Below are 27,051 nucleotides of genomic sequence, written 5' to 3' on the forward strand. Positions count from 1 at the left end.
ACTAGACCACCAGGGAAGTCCCACCCCTGATTACTTTTGCACAAGCCATTATGAAAGCCTTCCTCTGAAGACACTGCTCTATGTTCTAAGCATTTTACATGATTACATCTTCATCTTTAATAAGTAGTAGAAGTAAGCACCTCTATTATCTCCACTTTATAGATGAGGAAACTGAGGTACAGAGCAGCTAAATGACTTGCTAGAGCTCATACAGATAGGATGTTATCATGCTGTACTGACTTCAACTGTGCCCATCTACCTGATGAATTATTTATTTATTTATTTTACACCTGGTGAATTCTTATTCATCCTTCACTTAAGAATGTTTATGCTCCAACTCAAGCATCACTGTCTCCATGACACTTTTTCTGCTCCTCCGGAATTAACCACTCACTTCCTTCCTGGCAGTACCATTGTGCCTTGGTCACACCCCGCAATTATGTTTGTCTAATGTGTCCATTTAGGAACTGGCCCAAGCCCTGCACAGAGCTCCGGTTGCACATACGAAGTACCCTGTACCTTGGAAGTCCCCACATTTATTTTCTGAGTAAACTGACTAATCTGTATTTCATTTTTATCTGGTATCAACTTACCAGCCCTCACTCATCCTCAGCTCCTTGCTTGCATTTAGCCCTTCACTTGGACACACTGTTTACCAACGTTGCCAAATCTACTTTGCATTCCATCTCTCCTGAACACTCCCTCTTTTGACAGAAAATCCCTTTCATCATGATGCTAGGGAGTTGCTGCCACACGCAGCCCTCACTGGGCAGAGCTGACCCACCAACATGGTTCTGGACAATTCATATTTATGTGATTCCCCTCTTTTCTTTGGTTTCACTCAAGCTACTTCATGGGGCAGGGGAGTTACTGAAAGAATAGAGGCCTTACCTGAAATCAGAAAAGCTAGACAACCAGGTTAAGGAAGAACAAGAACACTATTCTGCACATTCTTTCCAAATGTCATAGCATCTACTTATTTATGGTGTCTGCTTCTTCATAATTTTTATTTGTCATGACCTCATGATTCTCTCCATGCAAATGTTCAGCTTCAGCTCTTCCAAATGCCTAATTTGTATGTGTTTCTGATTTCAGTTTTCCAAAAAGCTGAAGGGTCCCAGCTCACTATTTCATATCATGTCATGAAACATCCAATACTGTCCATTCTGTGGACTGGCAGTCCTTGAGCCTAGAGCTAAATTCAATCCAGTCAGCTATGACAGTGGACACAGGGTCAAATCATGCAAAAATTTACTAACTGGCCTGGACTTTCAGCAGAGGGGGATAAACGTGTTTAAAGTGTTTTCCCTTAAAGAGGAGTGTGATATGGGAAGTCCCATGATTCAGGTATGGAATAATTTAGACTAATGATTCTTTAGTATTTTTAATCATAGATTTTTCTGAGAATCAGATGAAAGCTATGAATCTTCCCCAAGAAGAAGTTCTCTTAGGCAGAAAATTTTACACATACCTCTGGGGTGAATGTGGATCCCAGCATCCATCCATGGAACACCCCTCAAAATACTGTAGGTCTAAAGTCTATCCATGTGCAAGCATGTAAAGTCGCTTCAGTCATATCCAACTGTTTGCCACCCTATGGACTGTAGCCTGCCAGGCTCCTCTGTCCATTGGATTCTCCAGGCATGCAGGAAAGATGGCATGCAAAGAATCAACACTGGAGTGGGTTGCCTTGCCCTCCTCCAGGAGACCTTCTTGACCCTGGTATGAAATCTGTGTCTCCTGCAACTCCTGCACTGCAGGCAGATTCTTTACTGCTGAGTCACTGGGGAAACCCCAAAGTCTATCCATAGACCACCTTAAAGGCAGGCACTAATATCACATTTGTATTTGTATCTCTTGTGCCTAGCACTGAGCTTGACACAAAATCGTTTTCAAACAAATTTTCTTAATACACAAATTGAAGAATTCATTCATTGATTAAGGTTTTTCAAAGGCAGAAGCTTAATTTGGATTTGATATAAAGAGCTTCGGAGAGCCATCTTGTTTGGTTCTTTCATTGTGTTTCATTTTTAAGCAAGCAACTAACCAGAGCTGTACTGTAGGGAAATGTGTTTTTAACAGTCAGTAGAACAATTGGAGGGCAAGAGACTAATTAGAAAACTGGAGGAAAGAGGGAGTGAAAACCTAAACTAGAACCCTGGAGGTGGAATATAATCAGATCCAAGAGAGAGAGTAAAAATAAAACTGATGGTACCTGGCCTTTGATAAGATTTGGGGGTAAGAAAGGTATTTAGAGTTAAAACCTGGCTCCAAAACTCTCCAGTCAGGAGAACAGAAGAATGACATATCATTAGCAGAGATAAGGAGGACAGAAGAGAAACAGACTGAGGGAAAACATCTCTTGAATTGAGTTTGAGGCTCAGGTGAGGCCTTCAAGTGGATTCAAGAATAACTAAAACTGTGGTCTGGTGTAGGTGAGAAGAGATGAAGATCTCTTCAGAAGTGACCAGCTGAGGCTGCAAGAACAGAGATGTCAGGAAGCAGTTTACACAATGCCCTGCAACCCTTTATCTTTCCTTCGCATCTATTTCAGTTTTTGAAGACCTCTCAAAACCATCATTTTATCTGATAGTCATAACAATCTTGTGAAGCAGGAAAGGAAAGGGCATCTACTTTTACAGGTAAGGAAATGGAGGCTCAGAGGATTGAGGGGTTTTGCCAAAACTGTTGCCTTGAAGTAATTACAGATACCGGCTTCCCTGGTGACTGGGTGGTAAAGAATCAGACTATCTATATACAGGAGACGTTCCATCCTGCGTCTCCTGAACAGATAGGAGACCCTGGTGAAGACGCCCTGGAGAAGGTAATGGCAACCCACTCCAGTATTCTTGCCTGGGAAATGCCGTGGACAGAGGAGCCTGGTGGGCTACAGTCCATGGGGTCGCAAAAGGGTCAGACACGACTTAGCGACTAACAACAACAATTACAGATCCAGGATCAGAATCCAAAGCTTCTGATTCTTCATACAACTCTGTTGCCGACTGCACAGAGGTAAGACCCCCGACTTGCACGGGTCAGTAGTTCGTGCTCCTGCTGCACCGTTGCAGTACGTTGGGGTGTAGGGTCTTGCTTTAACTCTTAATCGGTTTATAGGGACGTTTGAGACAATGGTGCTCCAGTTTGCACAAATCATCACCGTTTCGTTCGTTACTTATATCCAGTGTGAAAGAATAGACAGCCCTGGTTTCTAGGATACATGTACTCTGCAATTATGGCCAACTTTCCGAGTTGCTCGTCTTTTAAAGGGATCGCTCCGCCTTTAGGAAGGAGCAGAAATAGCTGGTGAGTTCGTACATGGAAGACCCGTGGACTTGAACAGATTTCCCCAAGACCGCTAGGCCCAAGTTTAAATTCAGAAAAGACCAACATCTTCACAGTTCACAAGACAGGGGGGGAGAGATTATTTAAGGCTCCGTGAGGACAATGGGGTTTTGTGTGAGTTTTAAGGTGAAACAGCGCGTTTGGCAAAGAAAGGCGACGAGCCCGGATCCGCGGGGCGGGCAGGCGGGGGAGGGGGCGCGTGAGTCAGGCGGCAGCCGCGTGGGGCGGAGCCGGGTGGGGCCGGCCCCGGAGGCCGGAGACCCGCCTGCCGCCCAGTGCCCGCCACGCAGCTTCCCGCTCGCATCCGCGCGCCTCGCTCCTCTCCGACATGGTAAGCCGCGCTTTTTACTTGTCTTCCTGTTACATGAAAATTTCTTTCATGAAAATTCCTCTTACATGAAAATTACAGCCACGGCATACCAGGCTTGATCTTTGATTTTTGAAGTGGTCGTGGCAGGAAACAGAGCAGGACAAATAAATCTACCGGAGGGAATCAGAGAAGAGCAGATGGAAGGAAGAAGCCCTAAATTATACCTGGAATCACAGCCTCGGGGTAGCAGCGGGAGGCTCTTGTTTTTACGCAAAGGTCTGGGGCTGGGATAGAGGAAGTGCTCTGCGAACCACGCCCGGCGCGGAGCCCCTAGCTCGGCGGGAAACTGGGCGAGGGGGTCCGGCCGGTGCGGGAAGCCCTTCGCCGCCGGGGCCCGCGGAGCCGGGGGTACGACATAACGACTGGGGGGTTTGAATGCTGCATGGTGGCTCCAGTTACATATAGTTATAGAGCTAGAGGTCTGAGCCCTAGAGGGGAAATCGGAGTTTCAGTAAACGACGGGCAAGCGGCCAAGACGCGGAGACTGAAACTGAAGCGGGTCCCAGCCCGCGGAGCCCGGCCAGGAATGTGGGAGGGACCCGGCTCCGGGAAGCCCCCTCCCCTTCCCTCTTCCCTTTAACCCACCGTCTTTTTAGGCGCTCCTCCGTCTTCTGTTTTCCTTCTCTCAGCTCCTGCCAGCCCCACTCTGAACTCTTTCTACCTGCATTAATCCACCCCCCAAAATCTGCCTCTTCCTTGGCCTCTCTTTCACGGGGTCAGCGAACTTCCGCCCGCGGGCCAAGTGGGGTTCTCTGCGCCCACGAGCTCCGAATGGATTTTACGTAAATAGTTGAAAGAAAAGCAAACGAAGAATAATACTTTGAGAATTATATGAAAATCAAACTTCACCGGCCTTAAGTAAAGTTTTATTGGCACACGGCCACGCCCATTCATGAGTTCTCTGTGTGGTTCCTGTTCTGCTACAAAAGCAGAGTGATGGAGACCAAGTGGACCACACGGGCCTAATATATATCCCGTATGGCACCTACAAAACACGTTTGCTAACCCCTGCTTTAGTGTGTCAGTCTATCCTCGACTGCTGTTCCTCTCTTCTTTCCACGCTAAAGTGGGGAACCAAAGTCTCAAGGAACCTAGAAAAGGCACCACAAAGTGGCGAAGGCCTGGAATGACTGCCCCGGAAGAAAGAATGCCACCGGGGCTCCTTGCAAGGAAAGGGAGCATGAGTTAAGAATGAGAACTGCAATACTTGTTTTTTCAAGTGTTACTTTTTTCTTTAACTTTCTCAAATGAGTGTTTAGCACGCATTTTTTACTAATAAGCTCTTTCACAGCATCCATTTATCATGCTGTTTTTCTCCTTCCTCTCATTGTTCCCATCAGATACAACTATGGGGAGCAGTGATGGGGAGCACTGACCTCCATCCAGGCAGGAGATCGCTTTCTCTTCTCCTTCAGCCACTGCTCCAACTTGGGCAAAACTTTCCTGTCTCTGGGCCTCTCTGCCGGGGAACCCTCTCCAAAGTCCCCTCCAGCACTACAAATTTTGTAATTCCACTTAGGTAATTTGATCTTTGTGTTTTTTTCTTTTGTTCTGGAAAATTACCTCTGGGAAGACAGGCAGGGGTTTTAATTTTCTCCATGTAGCTGATAGCAACAGATTTCAAGGAGAAAAACAAATTCAGTCAAGATTGATGTTAAGGAGAGAAAAAAAGAAAAGCAGAAAGCCATTGAAACTGGGAAGTGAAAGCAGTCTGAATTCTACAAAGAAAAGGGTCAGAGGATACTTCTGTAGGTCTAGAAAAAGATCACAGAGCCCTGGCTCCTCAGCCTGGAACGTTCTACCCTATCTGGTGTGCCCTCCCAGTCAACCTTGTTCCTGTAATCTGACGTGTTAGTAAGACTGTGAGATTGCAGTCCTGATAAGAAAAGCTGTTATGCAAACACATCTGTTTCTAGGCTGTGGTATTTTGTTTCTCACCAAAACTCTGAGGCTGCCAACACTTTTCTTTCCTAAAGAAAAAGTTCTGACAACGTGACTGTTGGGGAAGAGTCCATCTCCTATAAAGTTCTCTAGAGCCCACCTCCAGAAAAGGCTTTATAGATGTTCCAGGATGCAGTGAGCACCAGGCTAGGCAGTTAAAACACCTGGAGAGACTGAAGGAGGGAAGGAGAACGGCAGCTGTGCACGTCAGTCCTTAGCATGTAAATTATGCGTCCTGGGCTCCAGGGAGTCCATCCTAAGAACAAATTAACGGGATAAGTGCTACATTGCAAAAGTCACCATCATTGTTAACCTCCAGAGAGAGAAAGCTTTGGAGGAAGGGTGTGGCCGTCAAGTTTTCCAGCAAGTCTTCAGTTCCTGCTCTTATCCACCAGGGGGAGCCCACGAGTTCCTCGGTCTGGGGCCCCAGGAGCTGGCTGGAATGAAGGGCAGAGTATGACAATTTCCTTGAAGACTTCCCTTGTAAGGAAAGCAGAGCCCAGAATAGGATATGAATCTCTTGCTCCTTCTGCCGCAACCACACCTGTGGTTCAGCTCCGTAAATGCCATGGGAGCTGTGTGAGTGGCAACCTTGACCAGAGTCCCCATATCAACCTTCTGGTTTGAAGTGACCAGAAAAGTTCCACTAGCTTTTCCTGTGGAAATTAGTGGCATCTGGGGATAGAAGGAGCAAAGGCCAAGGGTGCAGGAAGCAACCTGGAGGCTGAGATTCTAGAAGTAGTTCTGCCGTGTCAATTCCCTTCTCACGCCTGAGGGTAACTATACTTTTAGTTTTCTTCTAGAAAATGTATGAGTCCTGAGAATTCAGTATTCCTTTAAAAAGAAATGCCATTTCACTAATCACAGTAACCTCTATATACACTTTTGGAAAATAGGGAATTTTTAAATCTATACCTAATGCTTGGTGGGTTGCATATTTGTGGGTATATAATATGCATATATTTACCCACACATTCTAAAAGTATCAGTAAACCCTGTCACCTCATGCTCATCTAGGCAGTCTACTGCTTTCAAGTATACCAGCATGCTCACTAATTTTCACCTGGAATAAACAGGAGGCGATATCGGGAAGAAGCTCACAGAATGTGACTTTATCTTAACCCCTTAGCCCCTAAACAATGACCCATCTTTTAGGAAACTGCTTTGACCCAAAATGAAGAGATGAGATCCTCTGGAGTGTTCTCTAGCACCCAGCTCTTGATATCCTCCCCTTATCTGAATCCTGAATTTTGTTTTTCCCCCAAAGGCAAAAGTATCCAGCCCTACGGAGACCGAACGATGCATCGAGTCTCTGATTGCTGTTTTCCAAAAGCATGCTGGAAGGGATGGTAACAACAGCAAACTCTCCAAGGCCGAGTTCCTAATCTTCATGAATACAGAGCTGGGTGCCTTCACAAAGGTACTGGTCCCAGCCCCCAACCCCAAACTACAAGACCCTGGCAGAACGGCTGGCTCGGAATGAAGGACAGCAGCTGAGCCCCCAGGGCTGAGTGAGCTCCGAATGGCTATTAAAGGATCTTTTCTTCTCCTTTTTTTGAATAACATGTGATCTAAAGATCAGAGTTATCAAACTACACATGACATAGGGAACAGTGATTTTTTTCATTTAAGGAGATGGTTTACAAAATGGTAAATGGAGTAATAGCAGAGTTTTCAAATGTTGTTCCTCCACCCCAAAGCCGCTAGGGCAGCCCTGTTCAGAAGAACTTTATGTAGTGATGGAAATCATATTCTAAATATTCTATATGCGCACTACTTGATATGGTAGCCAGTAGCAATTAACAGACTGACTTTCTAAGTTAATTAAGTAGCTGTATGTAACCAGTGGATGTAAGTGTGTGTGGGTTTTGGGGTTTAGGATGAGGCTGATTAAGCAGGCCCTGCTTGAGTAATCCCCAAATGTAACAGAAAGAACCCTGGACTAGGAGCCAGAACATCTGAGTTTGAGGGAATTCCCTGTCAGTCCAGTGGTTCGGACTCTGTGCTCTCACTGCCGCGGGCCCGGCTTCGGTCCCTGGTTGGGGAACTAAGATTCCACAGACTATGAGGCACAGCCAAAAAAAAAAAAAGTTTTTTTTAAGTAAATGGTTAATTTAGAAGGAAAAAAAAGCTGCTTTGATTCCTAGGTCTTCTGCTTAAGCCAGTCATTTCATCTGTTTGAGTCTGTTTCTATGTCTGACAAGTGGGAAAATTAGTAACCCCTACCCTGTACCTCACACTCTTGTGAGAATAAAATGTGACAGCATTTTTAAAAGCATTTTAGAAAGAACATTATAAAGGTACTGATGTCATTATGTCATTACTGTTGTTATTATCTTTGCAGAACCAGAAGGACCCTGGTGTCCTTGACCGCATGATGAAGAAATTGGACCTCAACTCTGATGGGCAGCTAGATTTCCAAGAATTTCTTAATCTTATTGGTGGCCTGGCCATTGCTTGCCATGAGTCCTTTGTTAAGTCCGCCTCTTACCAGAAGTAAATTGGAGGAGCCTTTGGGCCTGGCCTCCAGACCCACTCCCTTTCTTTCCAGCCTCTCAGTTATCTGCTCTTCACAGCCCCCACATACCCTGAGCCCAGCACACTCACCTACCCAGGCAGGCCACTCCTGTTAGTAATAAAACAGTATTGTTTTTTAAAACACACACTGGAGTCAGTAAATTTGTGCAAGAGTCGGGGAAGACTGGGAGGAATGTAAATTAGATTGATGGGTACAGTTACTACAAGTTGCATAGTAAATAGTAAAAATGTATCTTTGGTGTATACATAATCATGACTAACCATAACAACAGAATCATCTCTAAATTACTCAGCCTGATAGATGTTGCTTGTTGTCACTATTCACTCATTACGAGTCTGTACAACCCTACTACAGGCACTGTCATAGGCTCCAAGGATACAGTCAGCAAGACAGATAAGGTCCCCCCTTCACAGAGGTTACTTTTAGTTGAGGGAAACAATAAAATGGATAAACAAAGGACTATGAGAGTACCCAAAAAAAAGTTTTCTTTCTGAAAGCCAAACTGAATTCTTTTCAAAAATTTGATTAGAGAGATTCACTGAAGATCACTGTGGTTGATGTAAGTGTAGCTGAGACAACTGCAAACAAATGTGAAAAACCGCAAAAATCTAAAAGCATCATTTCTTCAGACTGCCTCACAAGTATCTTTTCAATTCCTCCACTTAAAAAAAGGAACTGGGGCTTCCATGGTGGCTCAGGGGTAAAGAATATGCCTGCCAATGCAGGAGACATGGGTTTGATTACTGGTCCAGGAAGATCCCACATGCCACAGACCAACTAAGCCTGTGCACCACAACTAGTGAGCCTGGGAGCCACAACTACCGAAGCCTGCACGCCCTAGAGCCTGTGCTCCACAACAAGAGAAGCCACCACAATGAGGAACCTGAGAACCGCAACTAGAGAATAGCCCCCTCTCACTGAAAGTAGAGAAAAGCCTGTGCAGCAACAAAGACCCAGCATAGCCTAAAAGAAATAAAAATTTCTTTTAAAGGAACTGAAATTTATTGAGTGTGATTTATGCAAGAAAGGCAGTATAGCAGAATACTGGTAAATATATAAGTTTAACTATTTAAAATAACATTTTTATGAATACCCATTTTAACTGTATTTTTTTTTTTTTAGTAAACCAGCCAACTACTGGCCTCTACCCTTCAGAAAAGACAGCCTCTACCATTTCCCATTAAACTCTTTTTCTTCTCCCTGCCTGTTTGATTTCTTCCACTCCTTTCTCTACCCACAGTTTTTAAAGGCAAACTTGATGGTGTCACTCCCTTGGTTAAAACCAAGCATTAATTCCTCTTAACATGCAAGATGAAATCCACAGTCATCTTGGGGGTACCCAAGGGCCTTCATGGTAGGTCCCTACCCCCTTCTCCAGCCTCATTTCGGCTTCTCTCTAGCCTTGCTAAACACTCCTGAACTCATAACTAGTGCTGTGCTTCTGTCCCTTCATAATCTCTTCTTGCTGCCCTGAAAGCCCTCCCACCTTTTTCTCCTCGTTCTACAGAGCAGCATCTCTGTAGAGTGTCATCTGCTCCAAGAAGCCTTCCCTACAGCCTCCCCTACCCACAGCTGGTTTTGATGCTCTTACTCTATGCGTCCATGGCACTCTTCTCTGTCACAGCACTTACCACTCTGAACTGTAATAGTGCTTTTGCTTGTCTGTCTTCCCAGACTTGACTTTGAACTCAACAACAAGGACCTAGTTAAATGCACAGAGGAGCCTGACAGGCCACCGTGAGGGGGTCGCAAAAAGTCAAGAAACGGACTGAGCACAACAACGATACATCACTAATACCTAGTGTGGTGCCTGGCATGTAGTGGATCTGAAAAGGTATATAATGCTGCGTGTATCACTGTGTGTGTCAGTCAGAGTTCACACGGGTAACATGCATGTTCACCAGGGTCACTGAAGAAAGTTTAATGAGACTATCACCAAGGTGTGTTCAGGAATAAGAGAAACAAGCAATGGCAAAGCACCAGGGACTAGCGAAATTTGGAAGCTGTTACCACCGTAGGTCTGACTGGGCAAGGCAGGGAACAGTTTCTGGAAGCTACCAAGAGCCATGGGCAAGGGAGAGGGTCCCCACAGATGCTGTGGCCTTTATTATAGAAATACAGTTACTGTCAGACCGTAGGAGGAAGGTGGGAGCCAGAGGGGTACATACCAATATCTCTCTCTTCTCACCTGATCTTCAGCAGTGCTTCCAATGGGACAACCCAGCTGGAAGGTTGAGCAGGACAGAAAAACGTAGAAAGTGAATCTGGAGGGACAAAGAGAATATCCATCACATCATAGAAAGGTGAGATCAGTATTTCTGTACCACACAGTCACTGCTGTGAGAGAAGTTGAGGATAAAGTGCCAACACTAATGCAGATAGATATTTTTTATATATATTTTTATTTTATATTGAAATTTTTTTTTATTGTGGTTAAATTTACCTAACATGAAATTTGACATTTTAACCATTTTTAAGTATACAGTTCAGAAGCATTAAGTACATTCACACTGTTGTGCAACCATCACTATTATTCATCTCCAAAACATTTCCATCTTCTACAACTGAAATCCTATACTCACTGAACAATAACTCCCACTCCCCTCTCCTCCCATCCCTAGCCACCTACATTCTACTCTCTGTTACTCTGTCTCTTATTACTGTAGGTACCTCATATAAGTGGAATCATATCATATTTTTTTTTTTTTGTAACTGGCTTACTTTACTTAGCATAACATCCTCAAGGGTCATCCATGTCATGTGTGGCACATGTCAGAATTTCCTTCCTTTTTAAGGCTGAATAATATTCCATTGTATGTTTGTTGTTTAGTTGTTAAGTCATGTCCAACTCTTTTTCAACCCCATGGACTGTAGCCTACGCAGCTCCTCTGTCCGTGGGATTTCCCAGGCAAGTATAAGGGAGTGGGTTGCCATTTCCTTCTCCAGGGGATCCTCCCAACCCAGGGATCAAAGCCACATCTGCTGCACTGGCAGGCAGATTCTTTACCACTGAGCCACCAAGGAAGCCCATATATATATATTACATTGTTTATCCACTCACCCAACAATGAACACTTGGATTACTTTCATCTTTTGGCTATTGAAAATAATGCTACTGTAAACACGGGTGTGCAAATATATGTTAGAGTGCCTGCATTCAGCTCTTGGATTTTACACCCAGATGTGGTTCTCAGGTGGCACCAGTGGTAAAGAATCTGCCTGCCAATGCAGGAGACATAAGAGACGCAGGTTCTATCCCTGGGTCAGAAAGATCCCCTGGAGAATGGCATGGCAATCCACTCCACTGTTCTTGCCTGGAAAATCCCACAGAGTACCCTGGCGGGTTACAGTCCATGGGGTCCATACAGTCCAAAAGAGCTGGACATATCTGAGCATGCACACAAGGAAAGGAAAAGGAATGGAAATTCTATGTTTTATTTTTTAAGAGCCACCATACTATTTTCCCCAGGAGCTGCACCATTTTACATTCCCATCAGCAATGGACAAGCAATGTCCAATTTCTTCACATCCTTACCAACACCTGTTATTTTCTGATTTTTGTTTAATAGTTAATCTAATGGGCATGAAATGGTTTCTCATTGTTTTTATTTGCATTTCCCTAATAATTAGTGATATTGAGCATCTTTTCACGTACTTATTAGTCACTTAAATATCTCCATTAGAAAAATATTTATTTGAGTCCTTTGCCCATTCTTCCCAACTTGACTGAGATATAATTGGTATACAAAAAACTGCACATAATTTACGTTTACAATTTGGTGATTTTGTTCATTTTTTAATTGGGTTGTGTGATATTTTTTATACTGAGTTGTAGGAGTTCTTCATATGTTCTGTATATTAATCCCTTATCAGATACATGATTTGCAAATATTCTCTCCCATTCTGTAGGTTGCATTTTCACTCTATTGATAGTGTCCTTTGACACACAAAAGTTTTTAATCTTGATGAAACTGTAATTTTAATTTTGAACATATCTATTTTTCTTTTATTGCCTGTGTTCCTCACATCATATCCAAAAAATCATTGCCAAATCAAATGAAGAATTTTAAAAAAGAAAAAAAAAATCAAGCAAAGATCCATTCCTTTTTAGGAAGATTTGGGTCATGATGTTAGGACTTTTGTCAAGATTGAGGATACAGCAGATATAGCAAGCCCCTTCCTACTGAAAATAATGCTAGATAAAATGGAACCGCCTCCAAAAAAATAGTTTAAATACTTAGTTCAAAAATCGGAAAGAATAATATCTAGATCCCAAAAGCAAAACGGGAATGCATAGCTGTAACTGTGCCAGAATTGAGGTCATGTGAACCCAAACTGCAGAACAGGGACCAAGCGTTTAGCTAAAGGAAATAAACCACTGAGGAGTTGCCCTAACAGTGACGAAGACTGAAAAACTCAGCTCACCACCCCAGATAAAACAGAATTAGCCATAGGGGGAACACAGTCATCTGAGAGAGGACACAATGCCACACTTGTGCTTCCTGGAGGCATGGGACTCAAACTCACACTGCTCCCTTATACAGAATTCCCAGGTTAAAAGGTGCTCCAGAACAGTAAACACCATATAAAACCCCAGGGAATGCAAACCTCCTCATGGAAACAACCCCAGCCATTGGGGGGATTTCCACAGAAGATAAATCCCACCAAAATGAGCTCACAAATACTATACTGCACACACAGGACTATCAATATATGTAACAGATAAGAAACTTTGCACCCAAGTAAAGAGAGAGCAATGTGGAACTGACTTGAACATGAGAATGTTTAAAATATACAAATAAATAAAGGCAGGAAGTAAGATATACAAACAAGAATAGGGGTACATGAAGAAGGGGGAAAAAAAGAAGTAAATGCAGATTCTATAAGTGAAATATATAGTCGTGCAACTATATAAAGGATCATGAAGTTGAACGTTGCACCAGTTTCTGGCCCTGCTGGGGTGACAAATGGGAGGCTCTGTCCCCACGGGCTACACCTCACAGAGACCTTGCTGATTCACTGCACCCACCCACCTCACAACAACCCTATTGTATTCTCCGTAAACCTGGTGAGAGAGGTTTTGGGAATTTGAGCAGAGTCGGGGAGGACCACACCTGTATAGCAAGAGCAATAATTCATGCTTTGTTTCTCTGCTCTCCCTAATCTCCTAAATCTGCCTCAGTCACCAGTGAAAGCATTCCTGGATGGCCACAGTCAAGAAAGAAGACTCAGAGAGGAAGGCAAGTCTGGACTGGCTGGGAACTGGCTCTCAGTGTAGGAAGCACCCTGTGAGAAAAGGCAGCGAGGGTGGAGAGGAGCAACGGTAATTCTGGGTCTTCGCCCCACCTCTCTCAGCTGAGAATGCAACCCATGCAGAGAGAAATGTTGCTCTTACTAGATTCATATTTCATCCTCACAGTGGCTTAGTGTCAACGTTACCTTTAAATGTGATGTATGGAGTCACCAGAACTTGTGGTAGGAATGCCAAACAAAGATGACTTCAGGAACGTTGCAAGTCCAGTCCACAGAGAGATTCACTTCTGACAGAGGAAGAAAACCAAAGGTGAAAGTTACAGAAGGTGTACATTAACATCAAGTACACGGCATAAACCCGAGTGACCCTCTCCTCATTTCATCACCATTAAACCTCCCGAATGGATGGCTGGAACTTATGGTCTCTCTGTACTGACCTCTGAGGAGGAGAGAGGAACTAGATATTAAGTTCAATCTCCAATGGCCAATGATTTAATCAATCATGCCTATGTAATGAACTCTTCATAAAAACCCAAAGGACAGGGTTTGGAGAACCTCTGGGCTGGTGAACACAAGGAGAGAAGGGAGGGCTCTGAGAAGACACAGAAACTCTGGGCTCTTTCCCAAAAACCTTGCCCTATTTATCTCCTCCATTGGCTGTTCCTAAGTTATGTGTGTGTGTGTTAGTTGCTCAATCGTGTCCGACTCTATGTGACCCCATGACTGTAGCCCGCCAGGCTCCTCTGTCCATGGAATTTTCCAGGCAAGAGTACTGGAGTGGGTTGCCATATTCTTTTATAATAAACCAGTAATCTAATAAATACAATGTTTCTCTGAGTTCTGGGAGCCACTGTAACAGAGTGATGGCACCCAAGGAGGAGGTAGTGGGAACCTCCAAATTATAGCCAGTCGGTCAGAAGCACAGGTGACAACCTGGACTTGCAATTGGCTATGAAGTGAGGGGAGGGAAGCAGCCTTGTACGACTGAGCCCTTAATCTATGGGGTCTGACCCAGTCTCCAGGGAGACAGTGTCAGAATGGAGTTAAATCATAGGACACCCAGCGTGCCATAGAACTGCTTGGTGGTATAGGGGGGAAATCCCACACGTAGTAGCTGGTGTCAGAATCATTACCTAGCATCTTCTAAAAGTGACCAGTGGGATTGTTTTGTTGTAGCTATTTAGTATCATTTATTACCTCTTGGATTTAAGCTTATTACGTATGTTTCAATTATTTTCCTTATCAGTGCTCATATTGTCTCATGTTTGACAAGTGGGAGTCCTTTGAGTTGGGTCCTAAGTCCCTATGACATGGCCCCAGTAGTCTTTGATAACTTCCTTCTTCCTGGTATAAGATGTTCCTAGCTCATCTAGTACATTTCTTGCACCAGACCTTTTTTCAAGGATCCCTTCTTCCTTTTAGCAACCCCTCATCCTTTTTGTTTCCTTCGCCAACTCTTTTTCTCGTACCTTAACTCAAACTTAGGGACTATCTTGATGGTTCAGGGGCTAAGACTTCATACTCCCAAGGTAGGGGGCTCAGGTTCCATCCTGGGTCATAAAACTAGATCCCACAATGCCACAGCTAAGATCCAGTGTGCTGCAACTAAGACCTGGCACAGCCAAATAAATGAATAAATATTTTTTTAAAAAAAGACTCAAACTCGGCCTTTGACCTTCTCCTTTTACATCCCTATAGTTTCTCCCATCAGTGAAAGTCATAATCGGTCACACTTCAACTAGCACTCCATGTTGGTCTATATTTCTGCATTCTTAACAAGAATAAGCTCTTCAACCTGGTTCATCAGGCCTTCCACTACCTCTGCACCTCTGCTATTTCTTCCTTCACATGGAATTCAATTTGACATGATTCAATTTAAATTTATTGAGTGTCTTCCATGTCCTAAGTGTCATATGCTTATTGTTGGCATTGATGGTAATAATTCTAATAGCTGTTAACTTTTATTAAGTACTTACCATGTATCTAAGAGCTTTGCATGCATCAGTCATTCAGTCATGTCTGACTCTTTGCAACCCCATGGACTGTAGCCCATCATAATCCTCTGTCCATGGGATTTTCCAGGCAAGAACACTGGAGTGGGTTGCCATTTACTCCTCCAGGGGAATCTTCTCGACTCAGGGATCTAACCCAAGTTTTTTTATTTCCTGCATTGGCAGGCAAATTCTTTACCACGGTGCCACCTGGGACTTTACATACATTATATCTTTACATTTATTCCTCTTAACAATCCTATAATATAATCACAATTATTAATGTCTATTTCATGGAGTAAAATACTAAGGCACAGAGAGACTGAGAACCTTCCCCAGGTGTCACAGCAAATAAGAGGCAAGGCCAACTCTGTCTGACTCCACATGATGGTTAATTTTACATGTCACCTTGACTGGGCAAAAGGGATGCCCAGAGAGCTGATAGAACATTATTTCTGGTGTGCTGTGAGGGTGTTTCTGGAAGAGATTAGCATTTGTATTGGTAGACTGAGTAAAGCAAAAGGTCCTCCCCACTGTGAACAGGCAGCATCCCATCCCTGAGAGTCTGAGTAGAACAAAAGACAGAAGAACGGCGAATTCACCTTTTCTAACCGAGACATCCACTTCTCCTGCTCTCTGACTTTGACACTCATGGTTCTCTGACTTTCAGACTCAGGTGGGGATTTACAACATCTATCCTCTGAATTCTTGAGCCTTTTGTCTTGGACTATAGTACCAGCTTCCCAGGACCTCCAGCTTGCAGACAACAAATCATGGGACTTCTCAGCCTCCATCACCTCCATCAGCCATTTGCTATAATTAATTTCCTTCTATTTGTACCCATATATCCTTTTGGTTATGTTCCTCTGGAGAACTCTGACTAACACACTTCCAAAGCCTATCTTGACCACTAATCTATTTGTTTGTTTCACTCCCCTCTGTTTGGCCTAATTCCACATATTCTACAAAACTGACCTCAAGTCTCCTGTCTTCTAAGAAGCCTCTCTTCCCACTCTGACCAGTGTGGCTCATCTTCTCCCTAAACTCCTTCACTACCAATGAGGCACTTCAGAGCACACTGTTGTGCAGTTTCGCTCCACTCAGCTGCAGATTCTGATTCCCTGAGTCTGGGGTGGAACCTGAGACTCTGCATCTCTAACAGGCTCCCAGGTGATGCCGCTGCTTCTGGTCCATGAACTACATTTTAAGTAGCCAGGATATAGGAGACATACACACGTACTTTGATCAAGTATATTTACTAAAACATGAACAACAGTTATCTCTGGATACTTCCTTCTTTCTTTCTTTCTTGGCTGCTCTACACAGCATGCAGGATCTTAGTTCCCTGAAAAGGGGTTGAACCCCTTGAACCCATGCCCCCTGCAGTAGAAGCATGGAGTCCTAACCACTGAACCACCAGGGATGTCCCTCCCCCTTTTTTTAATTTATATGTTTCTATATTTTTCAATTTTCTATCAATGGATACAGATTATTTTTATAATCAGAACGATGTATATAAGTATTCAGTTCACAATGACTCTTACAGTATTCAAAATAAACTTCAAATCTCTTCACTCAGCACCAGTAGCTCTTTGTGATCTGGCCCTTTGCACATTTTGTGTCCTAATCTCCGGCAACCTCTGAATACACTTTCCACATACCCACAAAACCTTCCAAATCATCCGTAGTTCTCTAGACACTTCTCCCTACTCTCTCATCCCCCTACCTTCCTCTGATTCATCCTTCAAATTAGCCTCAAGTGGCTGCCTCCTTCAGGAAGCCTCCCCCAACTCTGCCATCTCTGCTCTCTGCTCTGTGCAACAACCAGACACATGCTGGCCACAATACTTTTCACCTCACATGTTGTTTTGTCCGCCTTCCCTGCTAGACTGGGGTTCCCCAAGCAGAGACTATCTTTATTTCTATATTCTCAGCATTTAGACAGTGCCAGGCATGTAGTTGGCACTCAGTAAGTTTCTGAATGGATATACAAAAATGACTTGCAAAATGCTACATGTGGACTTACCTGGTTCACAGTGGATAAGAATCCACCTGCCAATGCAGGGGGACAAAGTTTCGATCGCTGGTTCAGGAAGATTCTACATTCCACGAAGCAACTAAGCCCACACCCCACAACTACTGAGACTGCACTCTAGAGCCCATGAGCCACAATGACTGAAGCCTGGAGCCTGTGCTCCGCAACAAGAAAAGCCACTGCAATGAGAAGCCCACGGACCATAACCAAGAGTAGCTCCCGCCTACCACAACTAGTGCAAAGCAACAAAGACCCAGCAAGGCCAAAAATAAATAAAATTTAAAATGCTATGGGCCTCCCAAATATTGTTCTTATTATCCTTACTTTGAAGATGAAAAAACAAATTCATACCATTAGGTGCCTTGTCCTAAGTCTCAAAGCTAATGAATGGGAGAACCTGCTTACCATGAGATTTATATATGCATCTTATATATGATCTCTCTATATATCTACATCATCTCTTAATTTCAAATGCATTTTAATAATCCTACATTTTTACTCCCCTCCCACCATGATTACTGTTTTCGACATCTTATTTTATATCTTTTTGATGTATCCTTTAACTATTTATTGCAGATATAGATGGTTTTACTACTTCTGTCTTTTAACCTTTCTACTAGCTTTGTACATGACTGATTTACTACCTTTACTATGTATCTGCATTTACCAATGAGTTCTTTTTTTTCCTTTCATAATTTTTATGTTTCTAGTTGTATCTTTTCTTTTTTACTTGGAGAAATTCCTTTGACATTTCTTGTAAAGCTGGTTTGGTGGTGCTCAACTCTTTTAGTTTTTGCTTGTCTATAAAACTTCTGATCTTTCCATCAAATCTGAATGAGAGGCTGACTGGGTTAAGTATTCTTGGTTGTAGGTGTTTTCCTTTCATCACCTTAATTATATCATGCCACTCCTTTCTGGCCTGCAGAGTTTCTGCTGAAAAGTCAACTGATGACCTTAGGGGAGTTCCTGTTGTATGAGACTTGTTGTTTTCCCTTGTTGCTTTTAATAGTCTCTCTTCATCTTTTATTTTTGCCATCTTAATTACACTGTGTCTTGGTGTAGTCCTCTTTGGGTCATCCTGTTTGGAACTCTCTGTGCTTCCTGGACCTGGATGTCTGTTTCCTTTCTCAGGTTAGGTAAGTTTTCAGCTATTAAGGCTTCAAATACATTCTTTGCCCCTTACTCTCTCTCTTTTCCTTCAAGGACCCCTATCAGTACACTTGAGTGTTTCAAAAGGTCCCTTAAACTGTCCTCACCTCTTTTGGGATTCCTTGGTGGCTCAGATGATAAAGAATCTGCCTGCAAACCTGGGTTCGATCCCTGGGTTGGGAAGATCTCCTGGAGAAGGCAATAGCAACCCACTCCAGTATTCTTGCCTGGAGAATTCCATGGACAGAGGAGCCTGGTGGGCTACAGCCCATGGGGTAGCAAAGAGTTGGCCACAACTGAGTGACTAACACACACAATGTCATCTCTTTTTATTCTTTTTTTCTTTTCTCTATTCAGCTTCTGTGATTTCCACTACTTTTATCTCACTGATTCATTCTTCTGTATTTTTTAATCTAACTATTGATTCTTTCTAGGGTATTATTTTTTATTATGGTTATTGTATTCTTCATCTCTGTTAGTTCTTATTTATATTTTTTTCACTCTTCATTTAAAACTTCTAACTTCTCAGTGTGCTCATACATCCTTCTCCCAGGTTCTTTGATCATTTTATGATCATTACTTTGAACTCTTTATTGAATAGATTACTTATCTCCACTTTACTTAGCTTTCCTGGAGTTTTGTCTTATTCCTTTATTTGGAACATGTCTCTCTGGTGCCTCATTTGCCTAATTTGTTGTTTATATTTCTATGTATCTAGTAGATTGGTTATATTTCTCAACCTTGGAGATGTGGCCTTTTGTAGGAAATGTCCTATGAGTTCTGGCAGCACATTCCCTTCTGGTCACCAGAGCTACATGCTCTAGGGGTGCCTTCTATGTGGGCAGCATGGATCCTTCTGTTGTGGTGGCAGACTACCGTGGGCAATCTGGTAGGCACGGCTGGACCCTGGTCCAGTTGGCTGCCAGGCCCAGCCTTGTGTGGAGGCTGCTGACTGCTTGTTGATGGGCTGGGTCACAAGGCAGCCAGCTGCAGAACCCCAGGCTGGGGCAGGGGTGGCCCCTGGGGTAGTGCTGGCTCACTGGTGAGCATGAAGCAATGAAGATGATATATGACCAGAACCTTGAGGGTGTTTGGTTCTGTAACCAGTCAGTACATCTACCTTCTGCCCCTCTTTGCTCTCTTCTATACTGTCCATCTCCTCGAAGGGGTGTGAATTCCTCAAGCACAGGGAAAGTGTCACCTTCGTCCATGCATTCCCTAAAGCACCCAGCCCAGCAGCTGCACTCAGCTTTCCAAATACCAGTGTGATGCTCTCATCACATCCTGCCAGACCCTGGCCTGACCATGAACCATGCTCAGGGAGCCAAAGGGCCATGCCCAGGGAGGCAGACAATGGAGGCAGCCTATGTCTACACACTCTCATAAAGCAGGTCACTCCCGCTTAGAAATCCACTGGTAGTTTGTTCATCACCTTCCTTCCCAAGCCAGTGTTTCCTCTCTGCACTGGGCAGGCACCGCGATACTCCAGGTGTCCAGGCTGGACCATTCCAGGTGGTCGTGACTGTTCCTCTTCCTCATGCCCTGCAGGTCAGTAGTGGCTGCCCTGAGGACTCTTTCTCCAGATTTTTCTCAAATCTGTACTTTCCTGTCTACTCCTACCACCACCATTCCAGTGCAGGCCTGTATCATCACCAGCCTCACTTGTCATCTTCTGGCTCCCATTCTCCCCCACCCCCAGTGGTCAGGGGTTCTGCTTCCTATAGTGTAGTTGTATTTACAATTTAAATCTGTAGTCTGGAACTCAAAATCATCAATAATCTAGCTCTTATCCCTCACCTTAATCCTTTTTCTAGTTGTACTTGTTGCTTCTCCAGATGTGTCCTGCACATTTGATCCTCTGTATTTTCATTCATGTTGTTCCTCCCCTTGGATTCCTCCTCTCAGTACCTGTTCCACATGCCCCATTGATACCTAGCAAATGGGATAGAGACCCAATGTTCAAGACTCTTGTCAAATCCTATCTTCCATGAAGTTATTCTTAAGGATCCTAGCAGAGGGAGACTGCTTTTCCAAATTCTTGCTGGTCTTACTGTCTATACCCCAGGCAACACTGGCCACACGTACTACCTCCTATCAGAGCTATTTGGGAACATTCCCTTTGTTCCTGGCTAGATTATAGTTCTGTTCCTAAGCGCTGTCCTTGATGCTGCTCTACCCAAAGAAAAGCAGGGGTGGGTAGTGGCAAAAGGGAGGCTTTGACACTAGGCTTATCTGGATTCTTATAGGGTCATACATATGCCCTTAGGGAATTTATTATTTAACCTCTCTGAGCTTCCTTTCCTCATCTGAAAACAGACTTAGCATCTATCTTACAGGGATTTTGTGAGACTTAGAAATAATATATTTAAACCACATCAAATTACTATAATCATAGAGTACATCAGGAGAAGGAGAAGTTGAGATGAATTGAGGGAGTAGCATTGACATACATATACTACCATGTGTGTAAAATAGCCAGTGGGAAACTGCAGTATAATACAGGGAGCTCAACTCGGTGTTTTGTGAAAACCTAGAGGGGTGGGACGGGGGAGCCTGGTGGGCTGCCATCTATGGGGTCGCACAGAGTCGGACGTGACTAAAGCGACTTAGCAGCAGCAGCAGCAGCAGAGGGGTGGGATGGGATGGATGTGGTGGGGGAGGTTCAGGAGGCAGGGGACATATGTGTACTTGTGACTGATTCACACTGTTGTATGGTAGAAGCCAACACAACATTGTAAAGTAACTATCCTCCAATTAAAAATAAATATAAGGACTTCCCTAGTGGTCCAGTGGCTAAGACTCCGTGCTCCTAATGCAGGGGGCCCGGGTTCAATCCCTGGTCAGGGAACTAGATCCCACAAGCTGCAACGAAGACCCAGTGCAGCACTTTAAATTTTTAAGAAGTGAAAGTCGCTCCGTAGTGTCTGACTCTTTGCAACCCCGTGAACTATACACTCCATGGAATTCTCCAGGCCAGAATACTGGAGCGGGTAGCCTTTCCCTTCTCCAGGGGATCTTCCCAACCTAGGGATCAAACCCAGGTCTCCCATATTGTAGGTGGATTCTTTACCAGCAGAGCCATCAGGGAAGCCCAAGAATACAGGAGTGGGTAGCCTATCCCTTCTCCAGCAGATCTTCCTGACCAGGAATCGAACCAGGGTCTCCTGCGTTGCAAGCAGATTCTTTACCAGCTGAGCTGCCAGGGAAGCCCAAAATAAAAAAATAAATATACATAAAAAATAAAAAATAAATTACTATAATCCTAATTTATCTAAAATACTTCTTGGGGTGATTTTAAGGAACAATTAAAATAAAGCCTGAGACAGAGCTTTGTAACTATAAAATTATTAAGCTAATTTTTAATAAGCATGACCTGGATTACATTTTTCTTTTTATATGATATGACCAACATAGACCCCAAAGATAATCCCACTGATTACCAGGAAGTATATGTTCCAATAGCCAGGCTTTCAGAATATCTGTGCTCAAAACTGTTAGAATGAATTCACTTAAAAGCCAATCAATAAAACTGGTTGAATTCTATGTCATAATTCAAACTTTTATCTAAATAGCATCAAACACTAGTTCAACCTAATATCTCTATTTTTATTTTATTTTATTTTTGTTCGTTTGTTTGTTTGCATCATGGACACAGAGCTTTACTGTTCCCACTTTTCAAGCCTTGAGAAATGCTATCAAAGGCATGAGAGACTGGGGCAGAGTCCCCATCTAAATCACAGCCGCCACCTCAAGCCAGCTCCATACGTTTCCCAGCACCATCTGCAATCCTTGGGTTTCTAAACATGGCTTCCCGCTCCTATCCTGCCAGGGCCACTCAGGAGAAAGCAAACCCACTGCAGAGCTATTCACTGTGCAACCACCAGAGGGTCCCACAGCATCAGCTAGGAAGCGAGGACACACCCTCTCCAAGTACAAATCTCCACCAAGCTTGGATCTCTCCAGTGCCTCACAGCAGCTTCCTCTAGCTGCTTCCAGCCCTGAAACAGGATTGCCTGGAAATCCCAGAGCTACTTGCTCACTAATATTGTTGAGGCGTCAGTTCATACCAAGTAGCCAGCTTCTCACAAGGGGTTTGTGTCACCAGGGCCCCACGGAAGTCACAATTCAGTATCATCTATGAGCAGAGAGTATCTGGGGCTTAAATAACTTCCCCTTCCATAGGGCCCCCAGAATTTCCATCTGGAACACCACTTCCTCACAAGTTTCAATAAAGGAAAGGTAACTGGCAGACTTCAGTCCACCTTGCAGAGTTCTCCCCCAACTCCAAGCATTCTTGGGATCCAGACAAGCTGGTGTTCTGTTCTGGCCTGGTTACTTAACTCAAAGTATAGCATCCTTTTTTCTTCTTCCTTTGAAGAGATCTGGAAAATCAAAGCCCCTTATGACTAGAAGATGGAAGAGAAAGGCTATAATTCCCAGGTTTTTTTCTACTGGCTGCCCCAGTACATAACATAGGCAGACCCACAAGTGTGTGACTTATTTTTATTAAGGTTTTATTAAGGTCTCTTTTTTGAGTGTTTAAAAAGAGCCTGGACTTCAGCTTTACCCAAGCTGAGTATACAGTCAGATGTTTTGCAGAAAGTTTTCACTTTGGTCTCAGGTTCAAGGGATCTGTTAACGAAATAAGCCACTCACTATATAATTTGGAGAAGGAAATGGCAACCCACTCCAGTATTCTTGCCTGGAGAATCCTAGGGACGGCGGAGCCTGGTGAGCTGCCGTCCATGGGGTCGCACAGAGTCGGACACGACTGAAGCGACTTAGCAGCAGCAGCAGCATATACAAATAAATAATATCAGTATTTACTAGAGAATTATCTAGCTTACTTTCAATATACTAACACTAAAAGAAAAGAGAAATAGAAACAGCACAGGATACATCACCAAATTGGGTTTTAACCAACATCCAGACTTAAACAGTGCTGAGACGTCCCCTGACACAGCACATCTGGAGTCCCAGTTAGGAGAAGGTCCCAGGCAGCTTGTCCACTCTGTAGCCAAGACTTCAAAGACTGGAGTTCAGGGTTCTCGCTTATAATGCCTGGACACAGACTGATATCGTCATCAATCTGTGAGCAAATTGCAGCTCTGGTTTCATATTAATGCTGTTTGTTTTGTCGTGTAAAACTTGGAATGTTGCTAAGTCGGGGACATAGTTGGCCAGACACCCTCCAAGGGCTCAACAGTCTCAGTCCCCTATCTTTATCTTATCTGGTCTTCCCTGGTGGCTCGGACAGTAAAGAATCTGCCTCTGAGACAGGAGACCTGGTTGGATCCCTGGAGAAGGAAATGGCAGCCCACTCCGATCTTGCCTGGGAAATTCCATGGGCAGAAGAGCCTGGTGGGCTACAGTCCATGGCAGTCACAAAAAGCCAGTCAGGACTGAGTGACTTTCACTTTTCAATGTTGTTAAGCCCAGGGTATGGTTGGCCAGACCCCCTCCAGGAGTTCAACAGTCTCAAGATTCATCCCCTATCTTTATCTTATCTATGGTGCCGCAAAGCTTGCACTCACAGCAGGCAGTCAGGGCACTCACAGTCAGGGCAGGGTCCAGGCAAGTTAGAAGCAAGGTCAGAGGACTGCTCTGCTTTGTCTTTTTAATTTCCCTAACATCAGGCCACTCCTGCTGGAGGGCATTCATTCAGTTCAGTTCAGTCGCTCAGTCATGTCCAACTCTTTGCAACCCCATCGACTGCAGAACACCAGGCTTTCCTGTCCATCACTAACTCCCGGACCTTGCCCAAACTCATGTCCATCGAGTCGGTGATGCCATCCAACCATCTCCTTTTCCTCCTGCCCTCAATCTTTCTCAGCATCAGGGTCTTTTCCAATGAGTCAGTTCTTTGCATCAGGTGGCCAAAATATTAGAGTTTCAGCTTCAGCATCGGTCCTTCTAAAGAATACTCAGGACTGATTTCCTTTAGGAGGAAAGACCTCTTTGCTGGAGGGAAAGTCCTCCAAAAACCTTCACCTTGATCAGCTCAGAGACAACAGTGCTACAGCTGACTGGCTCCTGCTTGTCAACCATCCTAGTGTATTTCAGATTTTGTACTTACAGAAGAATTGATGTTGCTTATGAAATTTCCCTGCCTTCCAGGGTTTCTAGTGTGATACCATACATGAATAATATCCTGCTGAGGAGCTCGGCAGACATGGATTTGAAGAAAGTTTCAAGGGGTCCTGCATTCAGAGACATGTAGATCTGGGATCTCCAGGGCTTCCTTTGAAACTCTTACATAACCTCACTTCTTACACTGCCTTATGATTCTCTCATTCTTACATCACAAAAGACCATCATTTCTGAGTCATTTCACCATTCTCTGGCCCTGGACTTTCTAGTGTGAGGAGTTCCTTTTGTAGGTTGTTAGGTAGTCATTGGACTGCAAGGAGATAAAACCAGTCAATCCTAAAGGAAATCGGTCCTGAATATTCATTGGAAGGACTGATGCTGAAGCTGAAGCTTCAATACTTTGGCCACCTGATGCAAAGAACTGAGTCACTGGAAAAGACCCTGATGCGGGGAAGATTGAAGGCAGAAGGAGAAAGGGCCAACAGAGGATGAGATGGTTGGATGATATCACCAACTTGATGGATATGAATTTGAGCAAACTTCAGGAGCTGGTGATGGACAGGGACGCCTGCCGTGCTGCAATCCATGGAGTCGCAAAGAGTCAGACATGACTGAGCTACTGAACTGAACTGAGATAGTCATTCTCTTCTGAGCTTGTGCTAATAAGTTATAATAAACTTCATGTATATATGAAAAAATAAAAAGAGACTGGATATATTCAGGAAAATAATTTAAAATAATTAAAAGATCTTGAGAGGTTGGCTCCTACCTTCAGGATGGCTGCACACAAATCACTTCGTATCATATTAACCTACCCCTCAGGGAAGGAATTTGGAGTCTATTTTATGGGTGAGGAAACAGAAAGCACGGAGACTTACTTGCCCACAGCCCAAAGCAATCATGCAGCACAGCCAGATTTCAACACAAGTCTGTCTGATTCTAACTCATCCTCCACTTAATAATAATTATAGTTAACAGGAGTGGGGCACTTACAATGTGCCAGGCACTCTGCTAAGTATTTACTCATTTATAGTCACAATATTCCTAGGAGGCTGGGATTTCTTTTGAGTCTATTTTCCAGATGAGAGAACTGAGGTTTGGAAAGGTTGCTGACACGTTCAAGATCACAAAGCTAATTAGCGGCAGAGAAAATATGATTCACTCCCCAAGCCTGCGCTCTTAACCCCTGTGTTATGTAGCCAAACTGACTCTCCCAATGTCCAATTCCCCTCCCCCATGCTCCTCTTGCTGCAGGCACACTAGAGGTTTTCAATTCCCATCTCAGACCAAACTCCTCCCCACGTTCCAGCCTTTAGATACGCTTTTCCTCCACCCAGAAAGCTACGTCCTAGTCCCTCCCCTATTTGCAACCCTAGTTCCTTTTCTTCTGAGTTCAAATGTCCCCCCTTCAGTGAAGTCTTCCCTGACTTTCTACTTCAATTCTTCTCTCTCTAAGACCCTTGTTTTTCCAAACAAGACACTCATTCAGTTAGTCAGTTCAGTCATTCAGTTTCAACTTCACCTCACAACTTACCAAAATTTTATATTAGTTTCATTTTACCTGAATTTTATTTGCCTTTCCCACTAGAATGAAAGGCCCATGAGGGCAGAAATTTGTCTGTCTTGTTCCTGACATGTCTCCAGTCAGGAACACTCCAGATATTAATAGGTGCTTTGTAAGTATTTCATAGATTATAATCATTAGAATTTGCAGTTAACCTATAGAAGAAAGCAGATAGTTTCCAACCCCAACCTAAGAGTTCTCTTGTGTTAAAAATAATAATAATGTCCTTCCCTGGTGGGGCAGTGGATAAGAATCCAACTGCCAATGCAGGGGACATGGGTTCGATCCCTGGTCCTGGAAGATCCTACATGCAGCAGAGCAACTAAGCATGAATGTCACAACTATTGAGCCTGGTAGAGCCCAGGAACGGCAACTACTGAAGCCCACATGCCCTAAAGCCTGTGCTCCCCAACAAAAAAACCCACAGAAATGAGAAGCCCTCGCTCTGCAACAAAGAGTAGCCCCTGCTCTCCACAACTAGAGAAAAGCCCATGCAGCCATGAAGACCCAGCACAACCAAAAATAAATAAATAAAATTATTTAAAAAATAAAAAATAATAATAAGGGACTCCCTTGGTGGGGCAGTGGATAAGAATCTGCTTGCCAATGCAGGGAACACAGGTTCAATCCCTGGTCTGGGAAGATCCCACATGCCTTGGCAAAACTGAGCCCATGTGCCACAACTACTGAGCCCATGCTCTAGAGCCCAAGAGCTGCAACTACTGAGCCTGCACACCACAACTACTGAAGCCTGCATGCTCTAGGTCCCACGAGCCA

At 43.9% G+C, this 27,051-nt stretch overlaps 1 protein-coding gene and 1 long non-coding RNA gene across 2 annotated transcripts in view; one reads left to right on the forward strand and one right to left on the reverse strand.

Moving 5' to 3' along the window:
• LOC145506368 (uncharacterized) overlaps positions 1–27,051 on the reverse strand; it is a 62,213-nt gene that overhangs the window by 27,149 nt on the left and 8,013 nt on the right. The window lies entirely within an intron of this gene.
• S100A11 (S100 calcium binding protein A11) lies at positions 3,617–9,186 on the forward strand. Its single transcript, XM_081490841.1, has 3 exons — positions 3,617–3,673; positions 6,921–7,073; positions 7,998–9,186. Exons 1-3 carry the CDS (start codon positions 3,671–3,673, stop codon positions 8,151–8,153), a joined length of 312 nt encoding a protein of 103 aa, XP_081346967.1. The 5' UTR covers positions 3,617–3,670; the 3' UTR covers positions 8,154–9,186.

The sequence above is a fragment of the Giraffa tippelskirchi genome, chromosome 5 (genome assembly GCF_054371585.1).
Source record: "Giraffa tippelskirchi isolate mGirTip1 chromosome 5, T2T-mGirTip1v1.2.pri, whole genome shotgun sequence".
Lineage (NCBI taxonomy): Eukaryota > Metazoa > Chordata > Mammalia > Artiodactyla > Giraffidae > Giraffa > Giraffa tippelskirchi.